This window comes from Mustela nigripes, chromosome 2 (genome assembly GCF_022355385.1).
Source record: "Mustela nigripes isolate SB6536 chromosome 2, MUSNIG.SB6536, whole genome shotgun sequence".
NCBI classification, from domain to species: domain Eukaryota; kingdom Metazoa; phylum Chordata; class Mammalia; order Carnivora; family Mustelidae; genus Mustela; species Mustela nigripes.
The window spans coordinates 56,784,239-56,810,188 of record NC_081558.1 but is presented as its reverse complement, the minus strand read 5'-3'; the positions used below and the strand labels follow the sequence as shown (position 1 = coordinate 56,810,188).

At 54.7% G+C, this 25,950-nt stretch overlaps 1 protein-coding gene across 11 annotated transcripts in view; it reads right to left on the bottom strand.

Annotated features, from left to right (window-relative positions):
- Positions 1–25,950, bottom strand: part of IQSEC1 (IQ motif and Sec7 domain ArfGEF 1) — a 372,084-nt gene that overhangs the window by 47,940 nt on the left and 298,194 nt on the right. Inside the window, exon 1 of one of the 11 annotated variants that reach the window (XM_059390422.1) lies at positions 24,534–24,856. The exons of 9 other annotated variants lie outside the window; for them this stretch is intronic. In XM_059390422.1, coding sequence (XP_059246405.1) covers positions 24,534–24,598 — 65 coding nt within the window. In that variant the 5' untranslated portion in view covers positions 24,599–24,856. Of the gene's footprint in view, positions 1–24,533; positions 24,857–25,950 lie in introns of those variants that run through there. One more of the 11 variants, XM_059390418.1, reaches the window with a different exon arrangement.

Sequence of the window (25,950 nt, the reverse complement as noted above, 5' to 3'; positions counted from 1 at the left end):
TCTGGCCTCTGAGAACAGACTGCGGCTATCCTGTGACAGAGGATGGCCCCTCTTGCTCCCCAGAAGCTTAAGTGTGACAAAGGTCTTTCCTTGGGGAAGAGCTCTGAGTGTTTTGCCTTCATCTGGTGGAAAATCAGGGTGGGTCGCCCCTCATTTCAAGGCCTATCTCCTTGTCCGTTATCAATGTGGGATGGACCAGATGCTTTTAAGGTGTCAGAGGAATACCCACCCTTTAAGACTCTCCTGACATCAGTTACCCAAGAGCAGTCTCCTTTGGGCCCGTGTATCTGCGAGAGGGAGAAGGATGGGGACCAACAGAGCTAAAAATTCGCCCATTCTTCGGATAAAACTTTGAGCAATACTTCACAATAAATACTTGATGGCTTGATCCATAGTTGTATGAAAGAGAGAGGGACACCCCTGTCAGACCTGTAGGCAGTCAATAAAGCAAGTCCACCCACAGAAAGGCGACCCAAAGTCCCCGCCTTTGCTCCTGCCCCAGGTGTCTCCCTGCCTCACCTCTGGGCACCCTGTGAGCATCTCATGAGGAAGTACTTCCACCCTCACACCCCCATACTGGAAATGCTTCAGTCAGGGCAGAGTCTGTTTTTCCAAGCAAAAGGCTGACAGGAAACAAAATCTCATCCTTGAAGATGAGCAGCTGCTGGCGCTCTGGTCAGAAGGTTTTAAAATAGTCTCATAACCCTGAGTTTACAGAAACACAGGGAGATTGAGGGGTGGTCTCCGTGCAGGTCCTCAGAGCAGGAAGCCCTTCTATCTGTGCCTCACAGTGGCTCCATCAGGGAACGGTGGGCTAGGACCCTCATTGTGCTGCCCTGATGTGCCCTGGGATAAAGGAGCCGCGTCCACCTCTCATGTTCTGTGGGGGATCCAACCCTCTACCTAGGCCTTGCCCTCTGGGCCTCAGAGTAACAATGAACAGGCATTCTTCCTGACGACAGTGGGGACGGGGCAGGGGTCAGTCTGTGAATCTGGTAGGTTGTTGTCATTCCCTGGTGGCTGTGGTTTGGGGCAGAAGGGCTGTATGTTGCCTGGTAGTGGGGAAGAGCCTGGCTATCTCAACGGCTGGGGTCACGAGCAGGATGTCAGTGTGGGTCCTGGCATGACAGGGACATAGGTGGCTGGTGGGAAGCAAGCACTTTCTGGGCTGTGCCAGTCCCAGGATTCTGGCTTTGAGCATTACCCTGCTCCCAACTCTCTTAAGGCAGGAGGTTCCAGAACATCCTAGGGAAAGAGGGCCAAGCCTCCCCTCAAAGCCAAGGAAAGGGGTCTGATGGTCACCTGTAGCCTTTCTCTTCACCATGACGCCAACTCTGGTCTCCTCTCTCCTATCAGCCCTATCGTCCAAACATACCCAGGCTCTCCCACTTCTCAGCAGATGGTCCAGGCCACCATCACTGCTCTCTGGATTATCACAACAGCCTCCTCAACGGTCCCCCTGCCTCTCCTTTCCCATGGCCACCACAGTGACTCCAATAAAACAGAATATCAAGGACACCTGGGTGGCTCAGTGGGTTAAGTCTCTGCCTTCAGCTCCAGTCATGATCTCAGGGTCCTGAGATCGAGTTCCGCATCGGGCTCCCTGCTCAGCGGGAAGCCTGCTCCCCTACCCGCACCGCCTGCCTCTCTGCCTACTTGTGATCTCTGTCTGTCAAATAAATAAATAAAATCTTTAAAACAAAACAAAACAAAAAATCCCCAGAATATCGCGTTCCTTCCTTGGTCCCATCACACTTAGAAGACGCTGTCCTTGCAATGTCCTTGAACGACTGACCTTGGCTGCTCTCATCTCGGCTCTTTTCCCCCAAGCCTTGCTCATTCTGACTTCCTGACTCACTGGCTTCCTTTCTCTCCGCTCAAAGGGGTCAGGCACACTCCTGCCTCAGGGTCTTTGCACTGGCTGTTCTCTCTGTCTGGAACACTCTTCCCCATGTCTCTGCTATTGCCAGATTTAAAATCACAGCTCCCTCCCCCTCAAGATTCCTGGTCTCTTTCTTTGATTTGCTTTGTTTTTCTTTTCTTTTTTTAAAAAATCTTCGATGATGATCATCACTTCAAAACACATAATATATTTATCATGATTTTTGGTTTGTGGCTGTCTCCCATGTCAGTACATAAGTGCTACAAGGGTGAAGGTAATTTTTCTGTTTTGCTTACTGATGTTTCCCAAGTGCCAACTTATGCCTGGCTAAGAGTGTTCAGGAAATACTTGCCAAGTGAGGGAAAGCATTTCCCCATGCCTGCTGTTGGCTGAGTCCTGGAACAGCTTCTTACAGCATCCCCACCAGACCTCCTATGTGCCCCAAACCAAACTCCTTATCTTTCTCCATCCTCACGCAGTGACCAAGCTGGGATTCTGGCTGTCATCTCTTCAGTCCCTCCCACACCGCCAGCTCCCGCCCTGCTCCGCTCAGTCTGCCACCAAGTCCTGTGAGATCTACACGAATAGTATCCCCTTGCCTGGTGCATGGGGTAGGCCTTCCACCCCACCAAAACCACCATCAGCCTCAGACCACCCTGATCAGAACCGAAATGGACAGGCCAACCTCTTGCAGCCAGCAATGACCCCGCCACAGACACTGCCCTCTGGTATAGGAGTGGACAAAAGTGAGAAGTGTGTGAATGCTTGCATGAAGTTTAAGAACCCACTGTAAGCCAGAGGATAATTGGAAGCTACATGCTATTAGACATAAAAAGAGAGTTTTTTCTTAATCCGAGCCAGACAGCTCGTTCACAGAAAGATCATTTTTTTTTTTTTCAAGTGAGAATGCCCAGGATTGACGGGTATGGGCAGCAACAGGCATTTCAGAAGTTTAAGTTGATGTAACTTTTTCAGAGTACTAGCTAGAAACAGTGATCGAGTCCACTCGATGGGGCAGAAGCTCTGGAAGAACCCATAAAGATGCCTTACGTACAGCAACACCCTGAACCCCTCGCCTGCTCTTGCTTAGTACTCGGCTGTGCCCCTCAGTTCCTTCCCTGGGGAGTGTGAACAGGACAGCCCTCTTCTCCCTCCCCACAGCAGATCAGACACCTCAGAGATCTTTGCTTTATATGATGTCCACGCCTGACACAGCAGGGAGCTGGGGGTCAGGGAACCACCGGCCCCGGCCCAGGCCCCCACCCCCCCAGAGCCTCCTGCACCAGCAGCCCACCCTGCACACTGCTTCTTCACCACGGTGGTTTCCTAGCTGCAGTTCAATGTCTCATCACCAGGTCGGCTCCTCTGCGGAAGCTTCTTCCACAACTTGCATCCATCAGCCAGGCCTCAACACTCTGTAGTGAGTCCTACGCCACACAACAGCATTCAGGGGTCTCTCTCAGACGCCTGGGCCATATGCAAATCAGGGAGTGGGGCAGGCACCCGTTCCAAGGACCTGACAGTCCCTGACAGTTTAGAGTTTCTGGAACATTCTATGACAGTTAGGTGGCCACTCCCAGCACTCTTCGAAGAGGCTCCTGGTCTAGTAATCCCTCTGCTAGATATTCACGCTAAGGAAATGAGTGGATCTGTGAAGAGATAAATACAAGGAATTTCACCGCAGTGTTGGTTCTAATTATAAACATTTGGAAATAATCTAAATGCCCGTCAACAGGGATTGATTTAAATTACTTATATATCCATATAATGGAAACAATGTCAAGCCCAGGGGGAAGATCGGTTTGATGGCTGTTCTTTGGAGAAAGACAAGATTTTTTTGGCTGACTATAAGTTTAACATGAGCCGATGCTGTGACGCAGCTGGGAAGCCAGTCACCACCACGAATTAATACAAAACCAGAAGCCACAACAGCTCTGCAGCCGCTACAGGTGTCAGAACACAGCCGAGGACTGTGTCTCGGTGCTGCATGGACTGTCTGGAGCCCGAGAGTACAGATCACAAAGTGGGGGCAATTGTTCGCCTCACTTTCGGCTGGCCGACATCACTAATGGATCACAGACTCCCTCCTGCACATCTTCCAACCCAGAGTTCCACATGACTGACCCCAGCTGGCACGTGGCATGAACCCTACTTGCCAACCCCCAAATTACAGTATGCCAGGAATAAACCTCCAGGTCTGGAAACCACCTCTCACCAAAAGCTTGGACTGCCTGGCCAGGAGAAAAGCAGCCAGAGGGGAGCAAGCGAGGATGTCTACCATCAAGCCTCTAACAGACTGACAAGAGGCAGAGGGAACAGATTTCCATGGACAGACCATGACCAAGTCTGCCCAACTTGACAACACTCTCACATGGTTAGGGGTGCTTAGGAGGTGGTGAGCTCTCTGTCACTGTAGGTGTGCAAGCTGTAGCAGGTCAGACACTTGTCAGAAATAGAGCAAAAGGACTCCTCTACTGGCTAAAAGCTGCTATGGACTGTCTGAATCTAGACCCTCACCCTGTAGCTCCCCACTGCCCTTCACTTGGGAGTAGTCTGGTTCTAAGAGGCCACACTCTGGTCCCAGCACAAAGCCTACTTCCTGCATGGGGCCGCCCCCCGCCTAGTGTGGCCCCCATTCCCACACTCTGTCACGGTGTAGATTACCTGGAGAAAGAGACAGTATGAGAGGGTCTACTCCCTGCCCTCCCAGAGTCCTGCTCCTTGAGGGATGGGTCCCTTAAAGCCCCAGCCTCCTGCAAAGACAGTGACTGAGACTGGCTCCTTCCTGAGAAAGTTCCACATGTGCATGATGAGGCTCTTGAGATGGGCCTGGCCCAGCACAGCCGTCCAGATGACAGCTGGACCTACACACAGATGTGTCCCCAGTCCTCCCCTGCTGGCCTGGGCACTCGGAGCCCTGAGTCCCTGGAAAGTGTCCCCAACCTCCTCCTCCCCTTCTCCAGTTTTCCCAACATGCCTTCCTCTGCCGGAGTCTGGTGCATGTGTTTTATGTGGAGGAATGGCTGGATCACTACAAACAGCATCTAGAGTTTCTGACTGCCCTAGGATGATGAAAAACACCTAAGAACTAAGAACACATTTTGAAAAGTTCCCCTCTTCCCCGGCAGCATCCCTGTGGCCTTTCCGCCAGGTGAGGGGGCAGGAGTCAGAGCTCTGGGTTCTGCTGCTTATCAACTGTGTGACTGGGTGGGAATACTTCCATGTCTCAGTTTCCTTTCCTGCAAAATCGGGGCAGAGGGCCGACTTCATGCCACTGTTATGAGACGTAACAGAGTTAACACAGAGAAGTCCTTAAAAGACTGCTTGGCTCATAAAAGGCACTTTGTAATTGCCGTCTCTGGTTACTCTGATGGACAGGGCCCAACCTACACATCCCGGCAGCTAGAAGTGGGGGGGCAGACAGGCCCAGTGTGCGAGCCAGGGTCGCCCGCCTCTGCCTGCTGTGGGGCCTCTCTCTACGCGGACAACCTCCTCTGGCCATGGGCTGTAGTCGCTGATGACGAGGCCCTAGAGAGGGGCGGGAGAGTGACAGAAAGGGACCTGGGCCCCATGGCCCAGATGCCACATCCTGACTCTAGCTGGGGAGTGAGTCAGGGCCGGGGGCCCTCGGCCACTCGGGTCACGGATGTCTCTAATTATGGCCTGTGAAGTCATGAATTACTTTTCTCAAGAAAAATGTTAGTCAGAGGGCAGTCTCTACGGGCGGAGAGGCAAGGGGGGAAAGTGGGAAGCAGGGACCCTCTGGTTAGGGGGCTGGCTCTTCACTCCAACACTGATGATGCTGATGGTAGTTACAGCTAATGTTTATATAGTCAGTGGTCTTCTAAGCGTTCTAAGTAACTCACTTAGACCTCTAACAAACCACCCTATGGGCACGGAGGGGAGGTTAAGCTCAACCCCAAGGTCATGGGGCTGGAACCCAGACAGTGTGGCTTGAGTCTGCACATTTACTCACTGGGCTTATGTGACTTCTTAGTCACTTACACACATGCACACACGGGGTGGGTTAGCAGCAGTGACTCTCCTGGGAACCTGCTGGGTACAGGTGTTGTACTGAGTGTTCGAACACAGCCTGTGACCCAACTACCATCCTGGGAGCTAGGAGGGAGCTGTGCCTTCTGGGGCTCGGTGGGGCCAAGTCACTTACCCCAAGTGGGTGCCTTGGCCACCCAGCTGCCCAGAGGAAAATCATGCAGTTCACATGCCAGGGGCCTGGGGCTGGGGTCCAGAGCCTGGAGGTCTTGGGGTTGTGTAAGGTCACGAGAGAAATAAGCCTGGGCTGCATGTGGCCAGCTATGGTCCTATCACATGGTGTAGCCACCCTCTTTAGAGTGGCCTGGGTCTTCTGCTGCAGGAAGGAGGACTCTGAAAGCCTTCCTGGGTTAAACGCCCATGCCAGGAGACTTGGTCCATACGGACTGCTGGCAGTCTGCACGTGCCAGAGCCAAACAGCCTTCCGAAATACGGATGCCCTCATGCCTCCATGCCTTGTGGCCTCCCCCACCCTCTGCTCCCAGGGTTTCTGATTTCCAGAAAGGGAATCTAGGCCAGGACAGGGACAATTCCTTCCCAGCCCTTACATGCTCTGTTGTGCGACTTCTACAGCTCTTTGCTGCCAGGGCCATATTAACTTGAGGTCTATCACTCAGGACAGGGAAGGGGATGGTTTTGCTCTGTTCCAGGTCCTCGGGGAGGGATGCAGACAGACTAGGGCAGTGTCTGGGGAAGAGGTAAGTGTGGGAAGGAAAAGAAGGCCGTGTCCTCTGAGCAAGAGCAGGGAGGGCTCAGCTGGGGAAAGGCAGCCTTGGGACCAGCCACAACCCCTAGATCTCTACAGGGGGCAACGGGAGCAGGCAGGTCTGAGGAACCAGAGGCAGGGTGAAGGCAGCCCTGCAGCTTCAGTGGATAGAGATTTTTAGCAGTTCAGCTACTGGGGGAGGGGCTGCCTTAGCGGATACTGCCAGTGTTCCAGCAGGGACTAGAAAACCAGTCTTCAGGGACTACTGCAGCTCAGGGTGGGTCACCACCCAAATACACTCCCCCACCATGCCACATGGGAGCCCTTGCACAAACCATGTCCACATACTTCACCCCTGCAATGATCCCATAGAGGAGACTCAGGATTCGTGGCTTGCCCAAGACTGTAGAGCTCGGAGCAGAGCCAGGACTCAGTCGTATGATGTTCTCCTAGTCCTTCCCACTCTGTGAAAACTCCCTGGGCCAGGAGGCAGCCTCCCAGGGTGGGCCTGGCTGCAAAGAGCAGGGTACAAGGACACAGATGGATGCATTTCAAGGTAAGAGTGAGTGTGTAAAGGGACACACAGCCAGCAAGAAGGGGACATAGAAGACTTCCCCAGGGAAGTAAGGGAGGCTCTCCACACCCTCTTCCCTCATCTTGGATAATCCAAGAGACACCCCGGAAGGGCTTGGCAGATGTGGGGCGGGGACTCAGGTGGGTTCCTGCTTTAACAAGTTACCAAATTTGCTTTAAGGAAGATATACAGTAATCACAGAAGCACCCCCCCAAACCCCAACATCTAACTGCCCAGCACCACCCCTTGGATGACGAGTAGACCCTCTCAAAGGCAGGATGGACACAGAGCTCCTGTGCTCCCCCCAACCCTAGGCCAGCTCCTTCGGCAGCCTCCCTGACCTCGGCTGAAACCAATGCTATCCTTCCAGCGGCTCAGTCCATAAATCTGAGAGTAACTCCTGGCAAGTTTCTCTTCTTCACACCCCACTTCCCATCTGTCGGCAGATCTGGCTGCTCTGCGTTCAGAGCAGAGGCAACCTCTGGCCCACAGGGCTGCCCCCTGCCACCAGCCCAGTCTTCACTGCCATCACCTCTTCCCTGTGCTGCTGCCATAGCCTCTCTACTACACCTCCCCCCCTTCCCCAGACAGTAGCCAGAATCCTGTTAAAGTACAACCCTGACCACGCCTTTCCTCTGATCCCAGATCACTGGGATCCAGAGCCCGAATCCTCAGAGTGACCCAGAAGACTCTAACACCTGAACGAACATTCTTCCTGCTACCCGCCTCCCTCCATGCCCTCTTGGCCACCCCACCCAGGCCCCACTGTTACTCTACACCCCTGGCATACTCCTGCCTCAGGACATTTGCACATGCCTTTCCCTTTGCCTGGTCTCTTCTTTCAGATGGTTACTGGGTTCACTTCCTCACCTTCTTTGGCTCACCTTGTTTAAAAGCCATACCCCTCCTGGACCCACCCTTATCTTTCCCTGCTTCATTTCCCTCTACAGTGCTCAACGGTGCCACTACATGTGGGGATGTGAGTGTCTTCATGTTCAGCCCTGAGAACTGGGGCTTCCCCACTAGGGCAGGAAACTGATTCCATTACAACACAGAACTCTGGCGCTTCACTCAGGGAACACATACCGAATGCCAACTAGGTGACCGACCCCTGCCAGGCACTGTGAGTATGGCAGTGAACAGACAGACATAGCCCTGTCCTCGCAGGCACTCAGAATGAAAGCCATGTTAGGGAAGGGAACAGAGGAAGCAACTGGTGCAGCAGGGTGGAGGCAGTGGAGCCCCGTGCCCTGGAGGCTTCCTAGGAGGCACACAGCCTCAGCCAGGACCCAGGGAGGAGCCGTGTGGCCGTGAGGGTGAAGACCGAGCTGAGGAGGTGGGTGTCCACAGTGTCAACAGGGATGGGAGTTCAGCGTGGCCTGCATGGAGGGGCGGGCAGGCCCAGAACCTGCAGGCTGAGAGCAGGGAAGGAGGCAGGGAGGACATGGCACTGCCTGGGGGCCAGCACTATCGGCAGCCAGGTGGGGACAGTGAGAAGAGATCTATGTGGGGTTTGGTGACAAGCCACAAGACACCTGTGGGAGGAATGAGAGGAAGGACAGGCATCCTCAGGGTCCTGATGCCACCAAGTTGGTGAGGCCAGAGTCACCGAGCAGCTGAGGCAGCAGAGAGCAGGGACAGGGCAACGGAAGGCTGGCACAAAGTGGGGTCAGAAGTCGGGCTGTGGCAGGGTGAGGAAAGAAGCTGGAGCGGAAGAAGCCTTCAAGGACAGTGGCTGAGAAGACAGGGGGCTTGGAGTGACAGCTGAAGGGGACTGGGGTCCGCAAGACTGGAAGACTGGTTTTAAAGCTGGGACAGCTCCAGCCTATCTGAACAGTGACAGAAGAGGGGTGGCCCACTGAGATTTCAGCAGGCAGCAGAAGGCGTAGCCAGCTGGGGCCTCCCTTCTGGGGGTATCACCAGTTCCTGAGGGGCAAGGAGGGGGACCAGGGGGCTGCTGAGGGGGCCAGAGCCCTCCTACCAGCAAGCCAGGGCCGAGGCATGGCAAATTTCAGGAGTCAGAGGTCTCAACCAAGAAGAAATGCGAGATTCCCTCCAGCCTTGGAGTGGGGCCCAGCCCCTAGCACTGACCCCTGGTCTCCACCCCCATGTCTCTTGGCTTCTGTGACCCTCTGACCTCTCAGGAGGCCCCTAAGCCCAGAACAGCTGCTCCCAGAGCAACAGCACCATGGGTGCCTGGCTGCATCTCTGCTGACTGCCTTCTGACCTCCAGGCCAAACCCCCTCCTCCTAACTTCTCACCCTGAGCCCTGCCCTGCTGAGGCCAACATAAGGTCTGGCCCAGATGCCCCTCCCGGCTACAGCATTATTCCTAATTAGCCAGCACCCAGACCTCCAGAAGTGGCTTTTATATAGGTATAAAAATATAGGACTCTGAACAATGAACTTCTCGAAGCGGGGGGCTATTTTTAGAGCTCTGCTTACTGAACCAACATCCAGCATTCCCCCAGGTTGTCAGCAGCACCTGGCGGGGCGGGCAGGCAGCAGTTAGGAGGGGCAGGGTCTTCCTGGACAGCTTGCGCATAGCACGAAAGGGTCCGAGTGGTACCATATCCAAGCAGGAGGGCGCACAGTGGTGGCCAGACTCTTGCTCCCTGCCCTCTGGTCCCGAGTGCCCTACACGGCGCTGCAGGTCACTTTCCATTCTGATGCCAAATGTGAGTGACAGTGAGAATCTCCAGCCCCAGCTTCCCTGAGCCTCAATTTCCCACCCTCCTGGGGTCGGAGGCAGGGGACAGGCCGTTACTTTGAGGCAATGCTGGGGGGGGGGTGCCCCTGGCAAGGAGCCCTGCAGACAGCTAATGCTTTGACTAATTAGAGGGAATTATCCAGGAGGGGCCTCAGCAGTGCTTGTCCTCTGGTGGGGCTTGTTCTCATCAGCGCACAGCCAGAGGGAGGAAGGAAAGTCTGCTGTCCCGCGAAGCCAGTGTATACGCCAGGCCCTCGCCCTGTCCTGTCCACATGTTTTCCAAGGTCAACTTTCTGGCCCCAGGAAGGTGGTGGCTCCAGTCTCCCCAGCCCAGGCCTCACTCCTGAACATAAAGAACATCTGTCTGCCCCTGCTGGAGATGAGCTGGACTGTTCCACGGTGCAGCTGTGAGTCACTCCCATTAAAACAGCCCAGAGGACTGAAGTGGGCTTTGGAGATTGGAGTTTAGCATCCTGGGGACAGGGAGTGGCTGGAGGGAGGCCCCAAGGACCTGCAAGCAGATCACCCTGGAATGTTCCTGACGCTGGGGGGCTCCTGTCAGGAAGAGGGTCTTGGCTATGCAGAAACACAGTGCCCAGTGTGCAGCTCGGGAAGGCCCCTCGTGGTGTGCAGGGGCCTGCACAGGGTGTCCCCCAGAGATTGGAGCATTGCAGAAGTGGGGGGAAAGGGGTGTTCTGGGTCTATGATGCCACCTCCACTGCCTCTGTCCTGTCGAACTCCTGGGTCCCTTCACAGCACGTCGCACTGACCACCTTCTTCTTCCCTTTGATCTGTAAGTCTGTCTCCCACCAGGAGAGAGTGGGTTCTGGAAGGATGGAGGTGTGGCTGCCTGTGTGCTGATTCTGTGTCTCACCAGGCCTTCCCAGGGCCGCCAACAGGGTGTGGTGTGAGCAGGTGCTGGCATTTGTTGGGTGAGTGAATGAATGAACGAACCAAGGAGCGAATGAGCGATGCTACTGGGGACTAAGAAGCCCACACGCACCTGGGAAGCAGCATCCTTCACTTGTCTGTGCATTCACACGTGGAGAGCCCTGTGTTAGGTGCACCTCCCTGACCCCCACAACCGTGCCTATCTTACCTTCTCCCTTGGACCAGGAGCCGTAGGACTGAACCGCTCCTGATTTCCTTTCAGACCCCCTTAGCCCACTGTCCCCTGGCACGTCACCCGGGCCCCTGGTTCTCTCCCCTTCAGGGGCAGGGCTCACTCCCCTCTCATCTGTGAGCAGGAGCACCAAGGCCTAGAGGGGAGAGAGGCTTGCTGGGTCATTGACACATGGCATAGCTGTGACAAGGGCCTGTGTCCACATTCGCTCCCCTGCCTGGCAGCTGGGCCTTGGAAGTACTCAATGGCTGCGGAAACCTGCAAATTTCTCCGAGATATGGATATGTCACCGACACCCAGAGCACTGGTCTCCAGACCCTGAGTGACAAAGGAACGGGGGCCCCATGTAGTCTCACCCCTCAGGGATGCCTGGGTTCAGCTCCCCTGGGCCTACCTCCCATAGCCCTGGGACGCCTGTGGGGCCAGGCCAGCACTGGCGGGGCCTCAGACAGGAAGCAGGAGCAGAGTCTCATGCCACAGGTTGGCAAACGTGCACTCTTACTTGGGCTGAAAGCCAGCTGGCAGAGGGGAGCCACGACGCTCTGCCTGAGGGCAGGGGCCGGGGGCTGGCGCGAACACCATGCCATCAAGCCCAGCCAGGGCCTCTGCCCGGGGAGAGGCTGCTCACTTTAGTCCCAGAGAGTTCCTCAAGATGCCTAGGATCTCACCTTGCATCTGGGGACCGGAGCACCAAACCAGGGATAAGGCCCAAACCAAGCGCAAAATCAGGCCTTGATCATCAGGTCTGCAGGCAAACCCAGGACAGGCAGCCTTTCCACAGACAGCCTGTGAAAAAGCCCTTTATTCTTCCCAGTGCTATCTTGGCCAGGACCAAGGCAGGGGTGAGGCCCAGCCATCCAGGACCCCGGGTCCTATCCCTAAGATAGCTGGGTGGGAGGCCCAGTGCCCACCCCACCACTCCTCATACAGACACTATAGACTTCACAGAGCTCTCTGGAAGACAGAGTGTCTATATGCAAGGGACTCCCAAGGTCCCCAGGCCCAAAGAGTATTTACAAAAGCAAACAACACCAATCCCCCTGCTCCGCTCCCCCCAGCTGTAAGAAACCACCAATATTTAACACTAGAGGCTTTTTTATAATGAAAAGTCAGACTTCTGACTTTTCTTGGGGAGAGAAACGGTTCAGGATCTGGCCATACTGGGCCTGTCGTCCTGCTTGATGACAGACAGAGCTGGGGGCAGCCACACCCAACAACCCAGGCTCTACCCCATCCCAATCCTCACCACTCCCTAGCACCTGCCACTCTTGCCTGCTCCTCCCCACATGTCACCTTCCTGCCTATTGAAGGCATCTGCTCTTCTTGCAAAGCTCACAGAGGATCCTTCTCAAAGAACAGCGGTCTGATCTGCAGCTCTGGGCTCAGTCATTCCCCAGGAACCTGATTTAGAACACCAGGTCCCAAGGGGCAGGACCTAAGCCTTCCTACAGCTCTGCATAACTAGTGGAACGCCAAGGCCTTCCACTCTGCTGTATCCTCCTTTTAACTTTTTTTTCCTTCCTTTTAGCTTTTAAGAGACTCTCCCAGAGTAACACCACCACACTGGTCACAATCCAAAAGCCCACAGTCATCATAGCCACCGAGCCCCAATTTCCCAGGTATCCTTATTCCTCAGGTCCATACAACCAAGACATGCTCTGAAAAGCCATCTGATATTCCCAGACCTGACATGTAGGTGGTTTCCTGGGGTCGGAAGCCCAGCTCTGCCCCTCCTTGGCAGCCTTCTCTGTCCGTCTCTGCATCTGGAACAATGTCCTGGTGGCTCCAGGCATGCCTACAGAGGATGTGGGGAAACTCTGGTTGGAGATCAGACCAGGTCGAGATCAGATGGCCACTTTAGGGCTGAGTGACCTGGGGCAAGTTACCTCAACTCTCTGGGCTTCTGGCTGTCTCATCTTTGCAGTGGATCTCACTCCCCTGACCCACTGGTGTGACAGGAATGCGGGTCTTGGTGGGGCACACTCTGCCATCGGCAAAGCCCTGTGTAGATGCGTGGAGCTGTCTCTGTTGTGGACCACACACTGAAGAAGGGCCTGATGGAGAGAGACTGCTGGGATTGCCAAGGCCAAAAAGAGGGGCTCAGGATGAGTGTTCTCCAGCCCAACACCAAACTAGGCACTGCCTACTCAGGAAACCAGAAATGTCTCTTGTGGATCTGTATGGAGCTTTATACTTTCAGAAGCCCCTTCCCCTCACCTGGCCTCAAGCAACGAAGTTTACAAAACAGCTTCCTTGACCATGATTTCATCTATGTATGGCATCACTCTCTTCTCTTTCTGGCTTTTTTGTTTGTTTGTTTGTTTTATTTTTTGGCCATTTCCTATAGCCCACTCTCAGCCAGACCATCACGCCAGCTAAGCCAGGGCAGTCCTTTTTGGTTTTGAGTGCATAAAGACGACCAGAGCTTCCAACCCCGGGGCTCACTTGGAAAGATTTTTCAGAATACACACACACACACACACACACACACACAGCCAAAAATCTTCCTGGCTGAGCCAAATTAAATACAGAGGCCTCTAGTTATTTCCATACGCACAAAATGGGCTCAAATAAAGCAGTTCTCTGTGGCAGGCTCCAGCAGACAGGGCTGGGCCAGGCCCCAGGGACGCCCTGGGAGTGCCGGGCGGGAGGCACAGGCTGGGGAGGCTGGCTCCGGGACAGAGTGTGGGCAGAGAGGAGGAAGATGCCCGTCGTGCTGGCCTCGCTGCCTCCGGCCCACCCTGCTGGCCAGCATCAGGCATGCAGGCCTCTCAAAGCCTGGGACAACCTTGGGCCCAGCTCTCCAGTCCCACCCCAGACCTGCATCAGTGCTAAACTGTCCTCACAGGGAGGCGGCGGGTTGGGGGGTGCTGCCTTCGCCCACCCTTAGCTTCCAGAAAGCACATTCTAAAACGCAAATCGTTCATGTCTTTTATGGCATCAAATTGTTGTCATGGTCCAGACCTCTGCATGTGGTGTCGACATGCTCCTCCCACAGGCTCCCTGCCCACCTCCCAGTCTGCTGGCCCCCCACCACCCCCATGCAGCAGTGATATGGTGCTATGACTTCCAGCCGGTGGCAGTGTGCACTGCTCCCCTCCCCGAAACACATGGTACCCCACGGCAGAGGGAGAAGAGCCCAGGAGAGCCCCCAGGACTTCACTGCCCAGTTGCGAGCTCACCCCGGGAAGGGGTGCATTTTAGCATCTGTGTCCCCAGGAGTTCAAATCCATGTGTGAAGTGACTGACCCAATTACTGGACAATCTGATGATGGTGCAAAGAATGCTACAATGACAACAACAGATGCTCTAAGCACTTCGCACCGAACCATCTCCTAGCATACTGATGACTTTTATTTTTTAAAGCAGTTTCAGGTTCCCAGAAAAACTGAGCAGAAAGTAGAGATTTTGCATATTTTCTGTGCACCCCCCCAGTGCAACCTCTCCCACTCTCAATACCCCCACCCACACTGTGGTACATCTGTTAATCCATGGACCTCCGCTGACATAGCAGGATGTCCCCAAGTCCACAGTTCACATTAGGGTTCCCTCGGGGTGTTACAGATAACCCCATTTGAGACAGATGCGGAATCCTCTCCCCATTTTGGGGATGGAGAAACTGACACGCAGCAGGGTCATGTAACTTACTGAGGCCCACACCACTCACACGGGGCGGGGGGTGGTGTGAGGAGAGGGCAGGCTGAGCAGCACCCTGGGCCCAGCACTTCATCCCTCCCCCCAAGCTCTGCATGCTTTCCCCTCTGCAGGAAAAACGCACCCACCCCAACTACCCACTCTCCTCTTCCTGCACTCCCAGGACCTATAGCACCACAACATTCCCGGGACTGGCCCCCATCTGCAACCCATGCCACAGTAGGCATGCAGTAAGGGCGCCTGGGTGGCTCAGTGGATTAAGTGTCTGCCTTTGGCTCAGGTCATAATCCTGGGGTCCTGGGCTCGAGTCCTGCATCGGGCTCTCTGCTCAGCAGGGAGCCTGCTTCACCCTCTCTCTCTCTGCCTGCTTCTCTGCCTACTTGTGATCTGTCCAAAAAAAAAAAAAACCTTAAAAAAAAAAAACAAAAAAACTTAAGGGGAAAAAAAAAAGAAGTCTTTTAAAAAAAAAAAGAAAGAAAGGAAAAGAAAGGGTCTGGGGGAAGGACAAAGGCCCAGAGTAGGGAATGCCTCCTGCCCTCCACCCTCCTGCACCTGCAGCTTTGACACACAACCCTTCCCTGTAGACTGCCGGTCTGGCATGTGGCAGAGAGGGGCTGTGTGACCTTGGGTAAGTGCCTTTTCTTCTCTGTGCCTCTATTTCTCAGCCATCAAATGGGGAGTACTGTCTTTGTCACAAATGATAATGCAGACACAAATCCTCAGCCGGGGCCCTGCTACCCAGAAGGGCTCAGGTAGCTGTTGTTACTATCACAACATAGGACCATTGTTCCCCACAGTGCACGGGGGCCCTGAGGGTGAAGGGAGGGGTTGTAAGACTGTGAGCATGCAACAGTGGGAAAAGGCCTCAAGGAGCACCCTTTGTTCAGAAGATAGGCACCTGCCCACCTGGCCCTACCCCAGTATCTGCACCTGAGGACAGTGAGGGGTGAGTGGACAGGGCTTGGTCCTGCTCAGAGCAGGACTGGGGTGGGACTCAGTCCCGCTGCCTGTTTTTCTTTCTTTCTTTTTTTTTTTTTTTTTAACCTAAATTTGGTTGAGGGCCCTCTGTGTACCAAGCACTGTGTAAGACATTAGGGGTAGTAATAATAATATTCCTAAGAATATATTACAATACTATTGAACTAATACAGCTATCGCCACTAAAATTTACTGAGCACCTGTCATGGGCCAGGCTTCAAAAACAGCATCGTTAGAAGCTGTGGATGGAAGAGCCCACAGGGCAAGAAGGAAAGATGGCCTTGGCAGAGGCTTGAGGGAAGCACAGTGTGGACACAGTGTCAGGGGAGGAATGGGAGGGCCTGGACTCTTCAGCCAAAAAGACTGCTCTGAGTGTGTGCCCAGAGGCCAAGTGAGTTTGAAGGGCCAACCTGTCACGGGGCAAAGGCAGGTGTCACCACCTGACTCTACCTCTAGGCAAGGGGCAATAAGGGGAGTAGAGGCAGGGCCCATGGGGACACTCAGCAGCACCAGTCCTGCCCAGGGAGCCTAGGCATGAAGGCAGATGGCTTAGGCACTCCCGACCTGAAACCAGTCCTTCCCCCAGGAAAGCCCTGCATGAGGGAGATGGCACAGGCCTGGCCTCCCCTGGCCACCTGCAGACACCTGGTCTCCAACACAGACTTCTCTGAATGTAGCAGGAACTATTGGTCTACGAAGCTGGGAAACTGGACCAGGCTCTGGCTTCCCCAGTTGGGCCACACAGCCAAGGGCTGTTGAGGGAACTTAAGGGCTCTGTCCCAGGAACCCACCCCCAGCAACTTGACATCTCCACCTCCACAGGACAGGTCCCTGATTACAAACATCAAAATGTCTGGTATGTGTCTTAAAATAACATGGGATCAATGAAATACAATTGCCCATGGGGGTTACCCTTCTATTCTCTCTACTTCTGTATACGGTTCAAAGAGTCCATAAGGAGGGGCGCCTGGGTGGCTCAGTCATCAAGCCTTTGCCTTTGGCTCAGGTCATGATCTCAGGGTCCTAGGATCGAGTCCTGCATCGGGCTTCCTGCTTGGCGGGGAGCCTACTTCTCCCTCTCCCACTCCCCCAGCTTGTGTTCCCCCTCTCACTGTGTCTCTCTCTGTCAAATAAATAAATGAAATATTAAAAAAATAATAAAGAAAATAAGAGTCCATAAGGAAAAGTTCAAAATAGTGCTAAGAAGCCACTGCCTTCCTCAAGGCTTTCCCGGGTCATTCTACCATTTCTTACTAAGTAGGAAAACAAAAACAAAATTGCAAACCCTGCCCATTTAAATTATGGCTCTTAGAAAAGTCAATGGCCCCAAAGGAACAGAGAATTGGAGTTTGCACGGCTGCACAACACCCCCTCACTCCCCCAGCCCTCCTCTGGTAACAGCAGAGGAAAGAGCCGCTTCCCCAAACACTTCCTCTCCAACCCCCCGCACGGGACTCACTGCCCTTCAGGATCTAGTCCAGGGCCTACCCCAGGAAATCACAGCAGGAACAACTGTAGTTGATAGCAGTCAATAAGAATCATAGGAACAACCAGCATTTACTGAACACCTGAAAGTCCGGCACTATTCTAGCTCCTCCTTTCTCGTATTCTCTGTGGAAAATCCACCTAGGGAATGTGGAGGACAGTTCTTATACCCAGAGGACCTCCTGGGGCTGGCACACCACTGATTCTGGGATTCAAGGCCACTTGCCAGAGCTTCCAAGGGTGTCCTCTGTGGTCTCTGCCAAGTGACAACACACCGCTACGCCCATCCAAGGGCTGGCGCCCGGTAGGACCCTGCAGGTTCTCTCCACTCTTTTACCTTCCCGCCCCTATTTCCCCGTCCATTCTAAGGCCCACACCCTCCCACCCCCTAACAAAGTCAGGGAGCAGGAAAGACACATGAACCAGAATACCAAATCTACTTTCTGCGTAGCTCAGACATGATTTTCATTTTTGCCTTAGTTTCCTTGTCTGTAAAGTGGGAATAATACCAACAACATCGTAAAGTCTCTGGGGTGGGTTCAAATAAGGTAAGTATGTGTAAAATTCAAAGGCCACCCAAGTGTCAGATATTATCATTTTTATTCTGTAGCCTGTTCCAGCTCTAGTAGCAAACTTGTGCCAACTCCAGACCCATCACAAACAGCCGTGGCTTTGCCCAAAGCCAGCTGAACCCTGTCCCCTTCTGCCAGCATGTACTAGGCACCTGCTGTGTCTGCTCTGATAACCGCCTCTCCCACCAGGATCCCCACTTGGCAGATAAGGCTCACAGAGGGGACCACCTTGCCTGGGCCACTTGTTCAGAGAGGGGCAGAACTGGGACTCAGGCCAGGTTTCTCTAGCCCCAATGCCACCACCTTTCCACTGTAGCCAGCTGCCTCTCTGTCTGGTGGCTGGAGCTGGCTGGGGAGGGCAGAGTAGCACAGCGAGGGTCCTGAGGCAGGGCTCCAGAGCTCTTAGCCCCATTAGGGGCCGGAAGCAGCCCCAGTGAGATGAGGATGCCAGAGTTACCTAAGTACCAGAACTCAGCACCGGCCACCAGCTGAGGACTCTGGACACCCTGCCACCCTGTCCCACCTCGGCACTATGGGGCTGGAGCATCAGCCTCAGTGTCTCCAGGCGGGTCTCTCCATTGCCCTGGGTGTAGGCTGCTTGCCCATCCAAAGAAGTCTTCACTCCAACTGAGAGCCAAGTCCCCTTACTTTGCAATTTTTCCAATCCATGGGCAAAGTGATTTCTAAAACACTCTGGATCACCCTCTCTTAGCAGGCTACAAGCACATGCACATGACCATGGCCTTTAATCCCATGTCACCAAGTTTATGACCTGTCCCACTCCCAGGTACCACCACCTTGCACACAAGCAACACCCTACCCTCACTTGGCTCCCCCCAAAACTACCACCCCTCTTCTTCCTTCATGCTCTTACCCCTGGCCTTGTCTGTGGCCAGAAGGACAGACAACACATTCCTGTCTAGCAACACATCTCTCTTGAACAAGTACCATGGTTCAGTTTCCCCACAAGTGGCCTTGGCAGCCCTGAAGTCACAGCTAAAATCTACTGCCTCTGAGGAACTAACTGTGTACCCTTTAAGCACTTCATGCGGATTAACAACTCCATGAGCTCCTCCTGTCACTGGCAGTTTACAAATGGGGAAATCGAGGCACGAAAGCCCAAGGAACATGCCCAAGATCACAGAGAGTGTGAGAAGCTGGGGTTAGGGTTAAGGACAGGCTGATGACAGAATCTGTCCCACTCCCCACAACACTGGGTCAAACACCCTCCCTCAGCGAATGACCACAAGTGTCACGAAGCTCACCCCCTTCACAGATGGGAAACTGAGGCTCAGGAAGGGGATGGGAGGAGGTGACTGATGCCAGGGCTTCTAGGGAGGCTGAATGCCAAAAACTAGTTAGAGTGAGCTCTTCTCAGCCCTCTGGAGGGAGAGACCTTCCAAGCTTAGTAATAATCAGGATAAATAGTGACAACTATAGTGACTATAATTAACATTTATTGAGCACTCACTGTAATACAATAAGGCACCATTTTAAATGTTTCACGTGTACTAATGCATTTCATTCTTGTACCACCTAGCCTAGCCTCTCAGCCAGAAGTAGAAACGCAAACACCATTTGCTTCCATCTTTTAAAACAGCCACTGGGGAGAAAGTATTCATGTTGGTGGACAAACCTGGACCAACTCAGCCAACAGGCGATTCTGGGAGCCTGAATGGGGAGGCTGCCTCGTAGCTAGGGACTCCTCCAAATTAATAGTCCTTCTCTCTCATGGGAGCAAGTTCAGCAGCCCACACGCATATGTGTCCTCTAATGACGTCAAAGGCCTTGGCCTTGGGTTTCCTCCCCATGCAGACGCTGGCTATGTTTGCAAGGGGCCTGCAGAGAGTCTGGGGATGGTTGGGTTTTGTCGCCGAGACCCTGCTCCTTGCTGCGGCTGGCCTGGGGCAAGCGTGTTATCCTCAGAATGCACAAGTGGTCAGGGCCAAAGGGCACTATCTCAGAACCCCACCGGAGTGTATGGGGAAGAAGATCGTGGGGCCTGGCAAGACAACAGGAGACGTCCTCAAACCAGCCTAAAGGTGGGACATTTTGGAAATGCTGACACCAGGAGATCCCAGGCACCTACCTGTTCCACGGCTTGGGAAAGATACGAAAGGCTCCATTTATGATGGTGACAGATTTTGCTAAAGATTACTTAACCCCAGAGGAGGCACAACCTGGCTATAAAGAGCAGAGACCCCAAAGCCAGGTGAACTGAGTTCAAATCCCAGCTCCGAGGCTTACTGGCCAGTGACCCTGGGCAAGTCACATAACTGTTCCCCAACTGTTCCCCCAAGTGGGGGCAGAAGCCCTTACTCACAGATTGCTTTGAGAATTAAGTCCTTTGCGCAGAGCTGAATGGCAACCACTGCGATTACTATTATTATACTGACCTTTGAACAAAGAGGAAAAAACAAATGTGGTCATAGTTTCCCCACCCAGACAGACAAGGAGGGGACTCTTGCTATGGCTCTACATCTGGGCCTCCGGTTCACATTAAATGCTCGCCATGTTAGGAAGGCGCAAAACAAGGAAATAAAATACAAAAAATGTCCCTTTCCATCAAGGAGCAGGGAAGCAAAAGCTACGTTCAAAGAAAGCATAAAAGGATATCCAAGTCAGAGATGCTAGGATCGTGCCTTAGCTCCTTCAAGGACAAGAGATTTCACAAAAAGCCACGTAGCTCCAGAAACCAGCAAAAAAGACGACTGTGAGGAACCACTTTTAACTCAGTAGTCACTTCTCAAGAGAAGAGGTGGTGATGAGGCTGGTGTTGCTGGCTACTGGCTACTGGGCCAGGGATCGAATAGGTGTGAGTCACCAGGCAAAGCTGCATATCCCCTGCGGGGAGGTAATTCTTAGTCCCATTTCATGGATGAGAAAATCAAGCTCAGACAGGGGAGGCCACCTCACCAAAGCCACACAGCTGGGGAGAGGCAGAGTAGGCCTTGTGGGACCCCACCTGTCCGGGTTCTGTGATACACAGTTTCACATGACGAATCTCGGTTCCTTTCCATCTAGCCTAGGGTCTGGCACAGAGCAGGGGCGCGCGGTAGCTAGGGAGTGAAGAGAGGAACACAGGAAGTGCAACAACGGGTCCCAACGCATCACTCCTGAGAACAAACCACCCCCATGCCCAGGGGAGCACACATGCAGCCAAGGGTGCAGTCACTTGCTGCTGCCTGGCTGTGCCTACCACGTGGCCGGGCACTGTGCTGGGCAGGCATGGGAGCACACAGGCCTCAGGACTTAAAGGGGCACTTGCCCCTTCAGGGGGACAGCCACAGCAGCCAGCCGAATGGCAGGTCCAGGAGTCATTGTGCCATGCTTCCCACCATAATCACCATCCACTGCTCCTCGGGAGTAGCTCAGACAGTGGGAGTGGCCAGATTCTCGAAGCCTGCACCAATTAATTCTTCAAGAGCCTTAATGGCCTTTAAAGTCATTAGGATTTGCTTTTGAGGACAAATGATAAATCACACTCAACAGCCTTGGCGCATCCTCCCCCCCCCCCCGGCACATACACACACTTCCACTGGGGACCTGGGCCACCTCTGCAGAGCTCTCCCCGGGCCTCTGGCCTGCTGCAAGCCCACTGGGCAGACATTCCAAGCGTCATTGCAATTCAGAGGAAATTTACAAAAGGGGAAGGAAGAAAATCCCCTGGGTCACTGGCAGCGGGAAGAGCAGAGTGCTGACCTGGACAATCATACCTCGGACCAAAGGCCTGGGGCTGGCCAGCATGGCGAGGGCTGTCAGACACGTCCTCATGCATCTCTGTGAAGCCGGGTACCAGTCCCTTCCACGGAGGGGGAAATTGAGGCTCTGAGGTGGTGTAGTGACTTGCATAATGTCACAAAGCTGAGCTGGGATTTGAAACCCAGTCTGTTTCCCTTCTTTGCTGATGCCCTGAGCTGCTCCTGGCCTCACAGATTCTCCTGGCAAACCAAGATCCCTCGTTCCACAGAGTCTGGCCAGCTTACACCCACACACATGTGCACCTGAACTCCCAGAGCCCGGGGTGGGGGTGGCGGGGCTGTTCATTCCCTTCCACAAACACCTTTTTGCCCAGCCATCACACGGTTTGACGATGCAGCTGTCAGTCTTGTCCATGTTTTTGAGCTAAAGCTGTGTAAATATTAGCACAGCTAGTTCATAGTCCGACTTCCTTGGGCAAAAGCCTGAAAATCCTGGCCGGGCTGGCAGGGGCCCTCCAGAGGCTCTCTGGCAGAACATGTGGGTTCTTCTCCAGGCTCCCCTTCTCTTACCACCCTGGTAACAGCCTGGTCAGGTCACTGGATTCCCTATTTTAACATGCCCCTTTAGAAAGGGATGGTGGGGAGAGACCAGGGCTGCTTTGAGGCTCAAAGAGCAGGGCACTTAAGTGCTGCCATACAAAGGGGGCCACCTGTGCTGTCACAGTGCTTACGGGGTGGCATGGCTGTTCCTGGAGGGGTTATCTTAGACCTGTTACAGACTGGGGGTCTCCTGAGGTCTCTGGAGCATGCTGGATACTTCCTGGGTTTAGAGAGGGAGAGATGACCAGCTGGGAGGGCTCTGGGTGGGGGGCAAGCTGGCCAGCCTCTGCAGGTCAGGAGCTGGGCTGATTCTCTGCCCCTCACCGCCCCCCTCCCCCCCCCCCCCCCCCCCCCCCCCGCTTTCTTTGGAACTGCATACCAGACAATCTGGAGCAAATGTGATTCCACCTGCTCTGAGGCCGAAGGGCAAACCTTGGGTTGTGCTGCAGAAGGTCTTCTCAATCTCCAGGACGCCTGGTCTGTGCTCTGAGACTGGGGGAGCAGCTGTTCATCAGCAACTCTGACAACAAAAGGACTCAAGCAGGCTTCCCTGCAGCTAGAAGGTTTAGAGTAGATTCGAAGAAGGACTTCCAATAAGAAGGGATGCAGGACTGGGAAATATGCCAAAGCGGTCCCTATGGACATCCCAACTGGAAGGGTGACACTGGAGAGGTCTCAAGCAGGGGCACTGGGGACACCCCGCAGTCTCTCTCAGCTGGGAGCGGGAAAAGAGACATTGCCTGCGGAGCATGCCGACTGTGTCCCCACAAGTGTGCTGGCCTTTACAGGGACAAGCACTCTGAGTTTTGCTCACTGCTATGTCTCCAGTGCCTAGACAGGGAATGCTCACAGCAGCTGCTCCTTAAACTGCAGAGCCCTGGTGCCAACAAGACTTAGCGCTCAGCCTCAGTTTGCTCTCCTGCAATATGGGGATGCCGGAGCCACAAGGAAAAGAATGTACATGCGATACTGGGTGGGACAGCTGCGTAAGACAGTAGCATGTGTGCAATATGAATATCGTGACCCCCGTTTTCGGACTGATGCCACAGATCTCAGACAGCTGGCCTTGCAGCTGCAGCTTGCCCAGCCTCTGCTCCCTAGACACAAAGAAGCCACGGGTTCTTGGGAACCACACCCCCACAACCCCACATGGAGCCTCAGGCCCAGAGTGCCAGGCCCCTGGGGCGAGGACTGGGCCAGAGGGGAACATATGCATGTTCTCAGTGCAACTGCTAGACACAGGCTGCAGAATTTTTGAACTCAGAGATCAAACAGCTGCAGGTGGTTTGCCCCCCAAGCCTCCGGGGGCCCGACACAAGCCAAGTCAGCTTGTCAACAAATCCTCTCCGCCCCACAGCCTGGCTCCTCCAAGGGGCCTGCAGACAGCTCAGGGGGCAGCTGCGCTGGCGAGCGGTGCAAGAAAATCGATATTCCCAGCACATACACACTCTCTCTCCATAAATACGGGCCCTTAGACACTCAGGCAGCCACCCACAGGCCCCAAAGCAGAAAAGCGCTGGTCTCTGGGACACACATTCAAACTCCCACCCCTCCACCCCTCTCACTAAGACTCCATCCCTGACCACACCAGGCGCATTGAAAACACACATACACCCAATCACAACAGCAGGCCCTTCCCAGCCGCCCTCAACACAACAGCAGCAGCCACACAGATCTCACCCCCCCCCCCCCGGGCTCCAGGCTCTCCAGTGCTCTCCTGGGTCCTCCCTCTTCCCCACCCCCCCACCCCGAAGCACACCTGGATCACCTGTGCACAGTCAGTGAAAGAATCCCTCGAACCCCCACACACTTGCCCAGGATCTCCCCAACAGAGCTGATGCAAAACCCTGGACACAGGCCCAGGGGCTGGCTTAGGCCCCCAGAAAGACTCCCTGGCAGCCTCAGCCTGCCCCAACCAGATACAAGTACAGACACCCGCCTGCCACACTCCATCCAGTCCACGGTCTCCTGCCTGGCACCGGATACTCACCCCCACACAAGCTCCCATCCCGACACTCACTTGGGAGCGACTGCGCACATGCACACACGCGCCCGTGCGCACACACACACTCCTGTCCTGACAGCGTCTCTTTCTCACACGCACAAACTCAGGTCCCTGGGCTGGTTGCACACATACTATTACAGCCACGCTCCACCCCGTCAGCCCTTCTCCACACACAGGCACTCATCACACACATCCTGACAGTCTCACGCACCCCGGCACACCCATCCCCGCAGCCTCTCTGGCACACACTTACACTTAGAGCCCCAGCAGGCGCTAACGAACCGGGGCACAACACAGGACCCGGCTCTCTCACAAACCCACAACATACCGCCCGCAGCCGTGCAATGACTGGGTTTCTGCTGGCACCCCCACCCTGCCCCGCCAGGCCATTTCCGTGAAGCCCCTCCCCAAGGCCCTCTAGCCCGAGCCCCGGCGCCACCCTCCCCCCCCCCCCACTACGCCATCCCCCCGACCCGCGGCCACGGGCTTACCCGCTGTCAAGTTCCAGCTCCAGCAGGGATTGAGTCCGCTCGGAGTTGCAGTGCAGGCACCACATGGCGGCCGCGGCGGGAGCTGACGGGGCCGAGCGCCCGGGACCCAAGCCCCGCCGAGCGCTGCCGACTCCCGCTGGGGCGGCAGATCCCGGGACCGACACCCGACCACCGAGAGACCTGACCACCCACCACGCGACCACCTCGGGTCGCCCCGCCCGGTGCCCGCCGGTTCCCGCTGCTCCCGGCTCTATTCCTAGCCCCAGGCCGGCCAAGCCCTCCCCTCCACCGCCGCCGCCGCCGCCACGGCCACCCGCCCGCCTGGCGCAGAGCGAGGCCCGGCCGGAGGAATGTGGCCCGGGAGGGGGCGGGGCCAGGGGCGGGCCCGAAGGCCCGGCTGCTCCGGGAGGGCGGGGCTGCGCTGAGCCTCGTGGGGAAGCGAAGGGGGCGGGGCTGCGCGAAGGGGGCGGGGCGACCAGAGCCAAGTAGGCAGGCAGGATCGTCTCCGCCAGGTTAGCTGACCAAAAGCACCCCTGTACCGGCAAGCTAGGCCCTTCTCTGGGAGGGCTGTGCACTCCCTCCAAAACAGAGTCCCCCCAAATACATATTTGGCTCCTCAAGGCATAAGCACAGCAAATATAAAACCCAAACCAGCCAACTGCAGCCTACTCTGCTTATGGCGCCAATCTCTGCCAATCCTAATTTTGGCCTCATCTTATAAAACGAGACCTCTGCTCCCGGGATGTTGTGACTTTTGGGTTCTGATGTTTCTGCCCCAGAGGAAAAAAATGCCCCATCCTGAGGCTGGGGACACCCATTTGGGGACTTCTGGGTGAGGATCTGATGAAAGCAGCTTCTTTTTCCCTAACCCCATTCAACACCCTGCTTTTCCCTCACCCAGAGACAACTTTCAGACTCCCACGGCTGGCTTGGAGTAATCCTGATTTGCTGTTAGAGCTCTTTACCTACACTTGGTCCTCAAGACAACATGTGATATAGGTGAAGCTATTGGTGGCCCCATTTTCCGGAAGAGGAAACTGAGGCTCACCTTAACTGGGTTAACTCTAAGAGGTTTTCGCTCACTTCTCTTCCAGGCTGCTCCTCTCTCCCTACTATAAGCAATCCTGGCTTGCGGTTCTCGATTTGCATATTTACTTGTTTATTATCTGTCCTTGGGCTTCATGAAGGCAGGCATAGGGCCCAGCACCCAACTTGTGGAATGCCCATATGTGGTTGGGAGACATCAAGCAGACACAGACACAATCAAAACCCCACCTGCCCCAGCTGCAAGTTTATCTCCTGGAGGGCCAGGCAGCTGGCACAACTGCAGAAGTCAGGAAGAAGTAGGAAGCCACTAATGCAGGGACATCATCTTGTGCCTTTTTGAGTCTTCCATTTGGAAGGGGTGTTGCTGAGA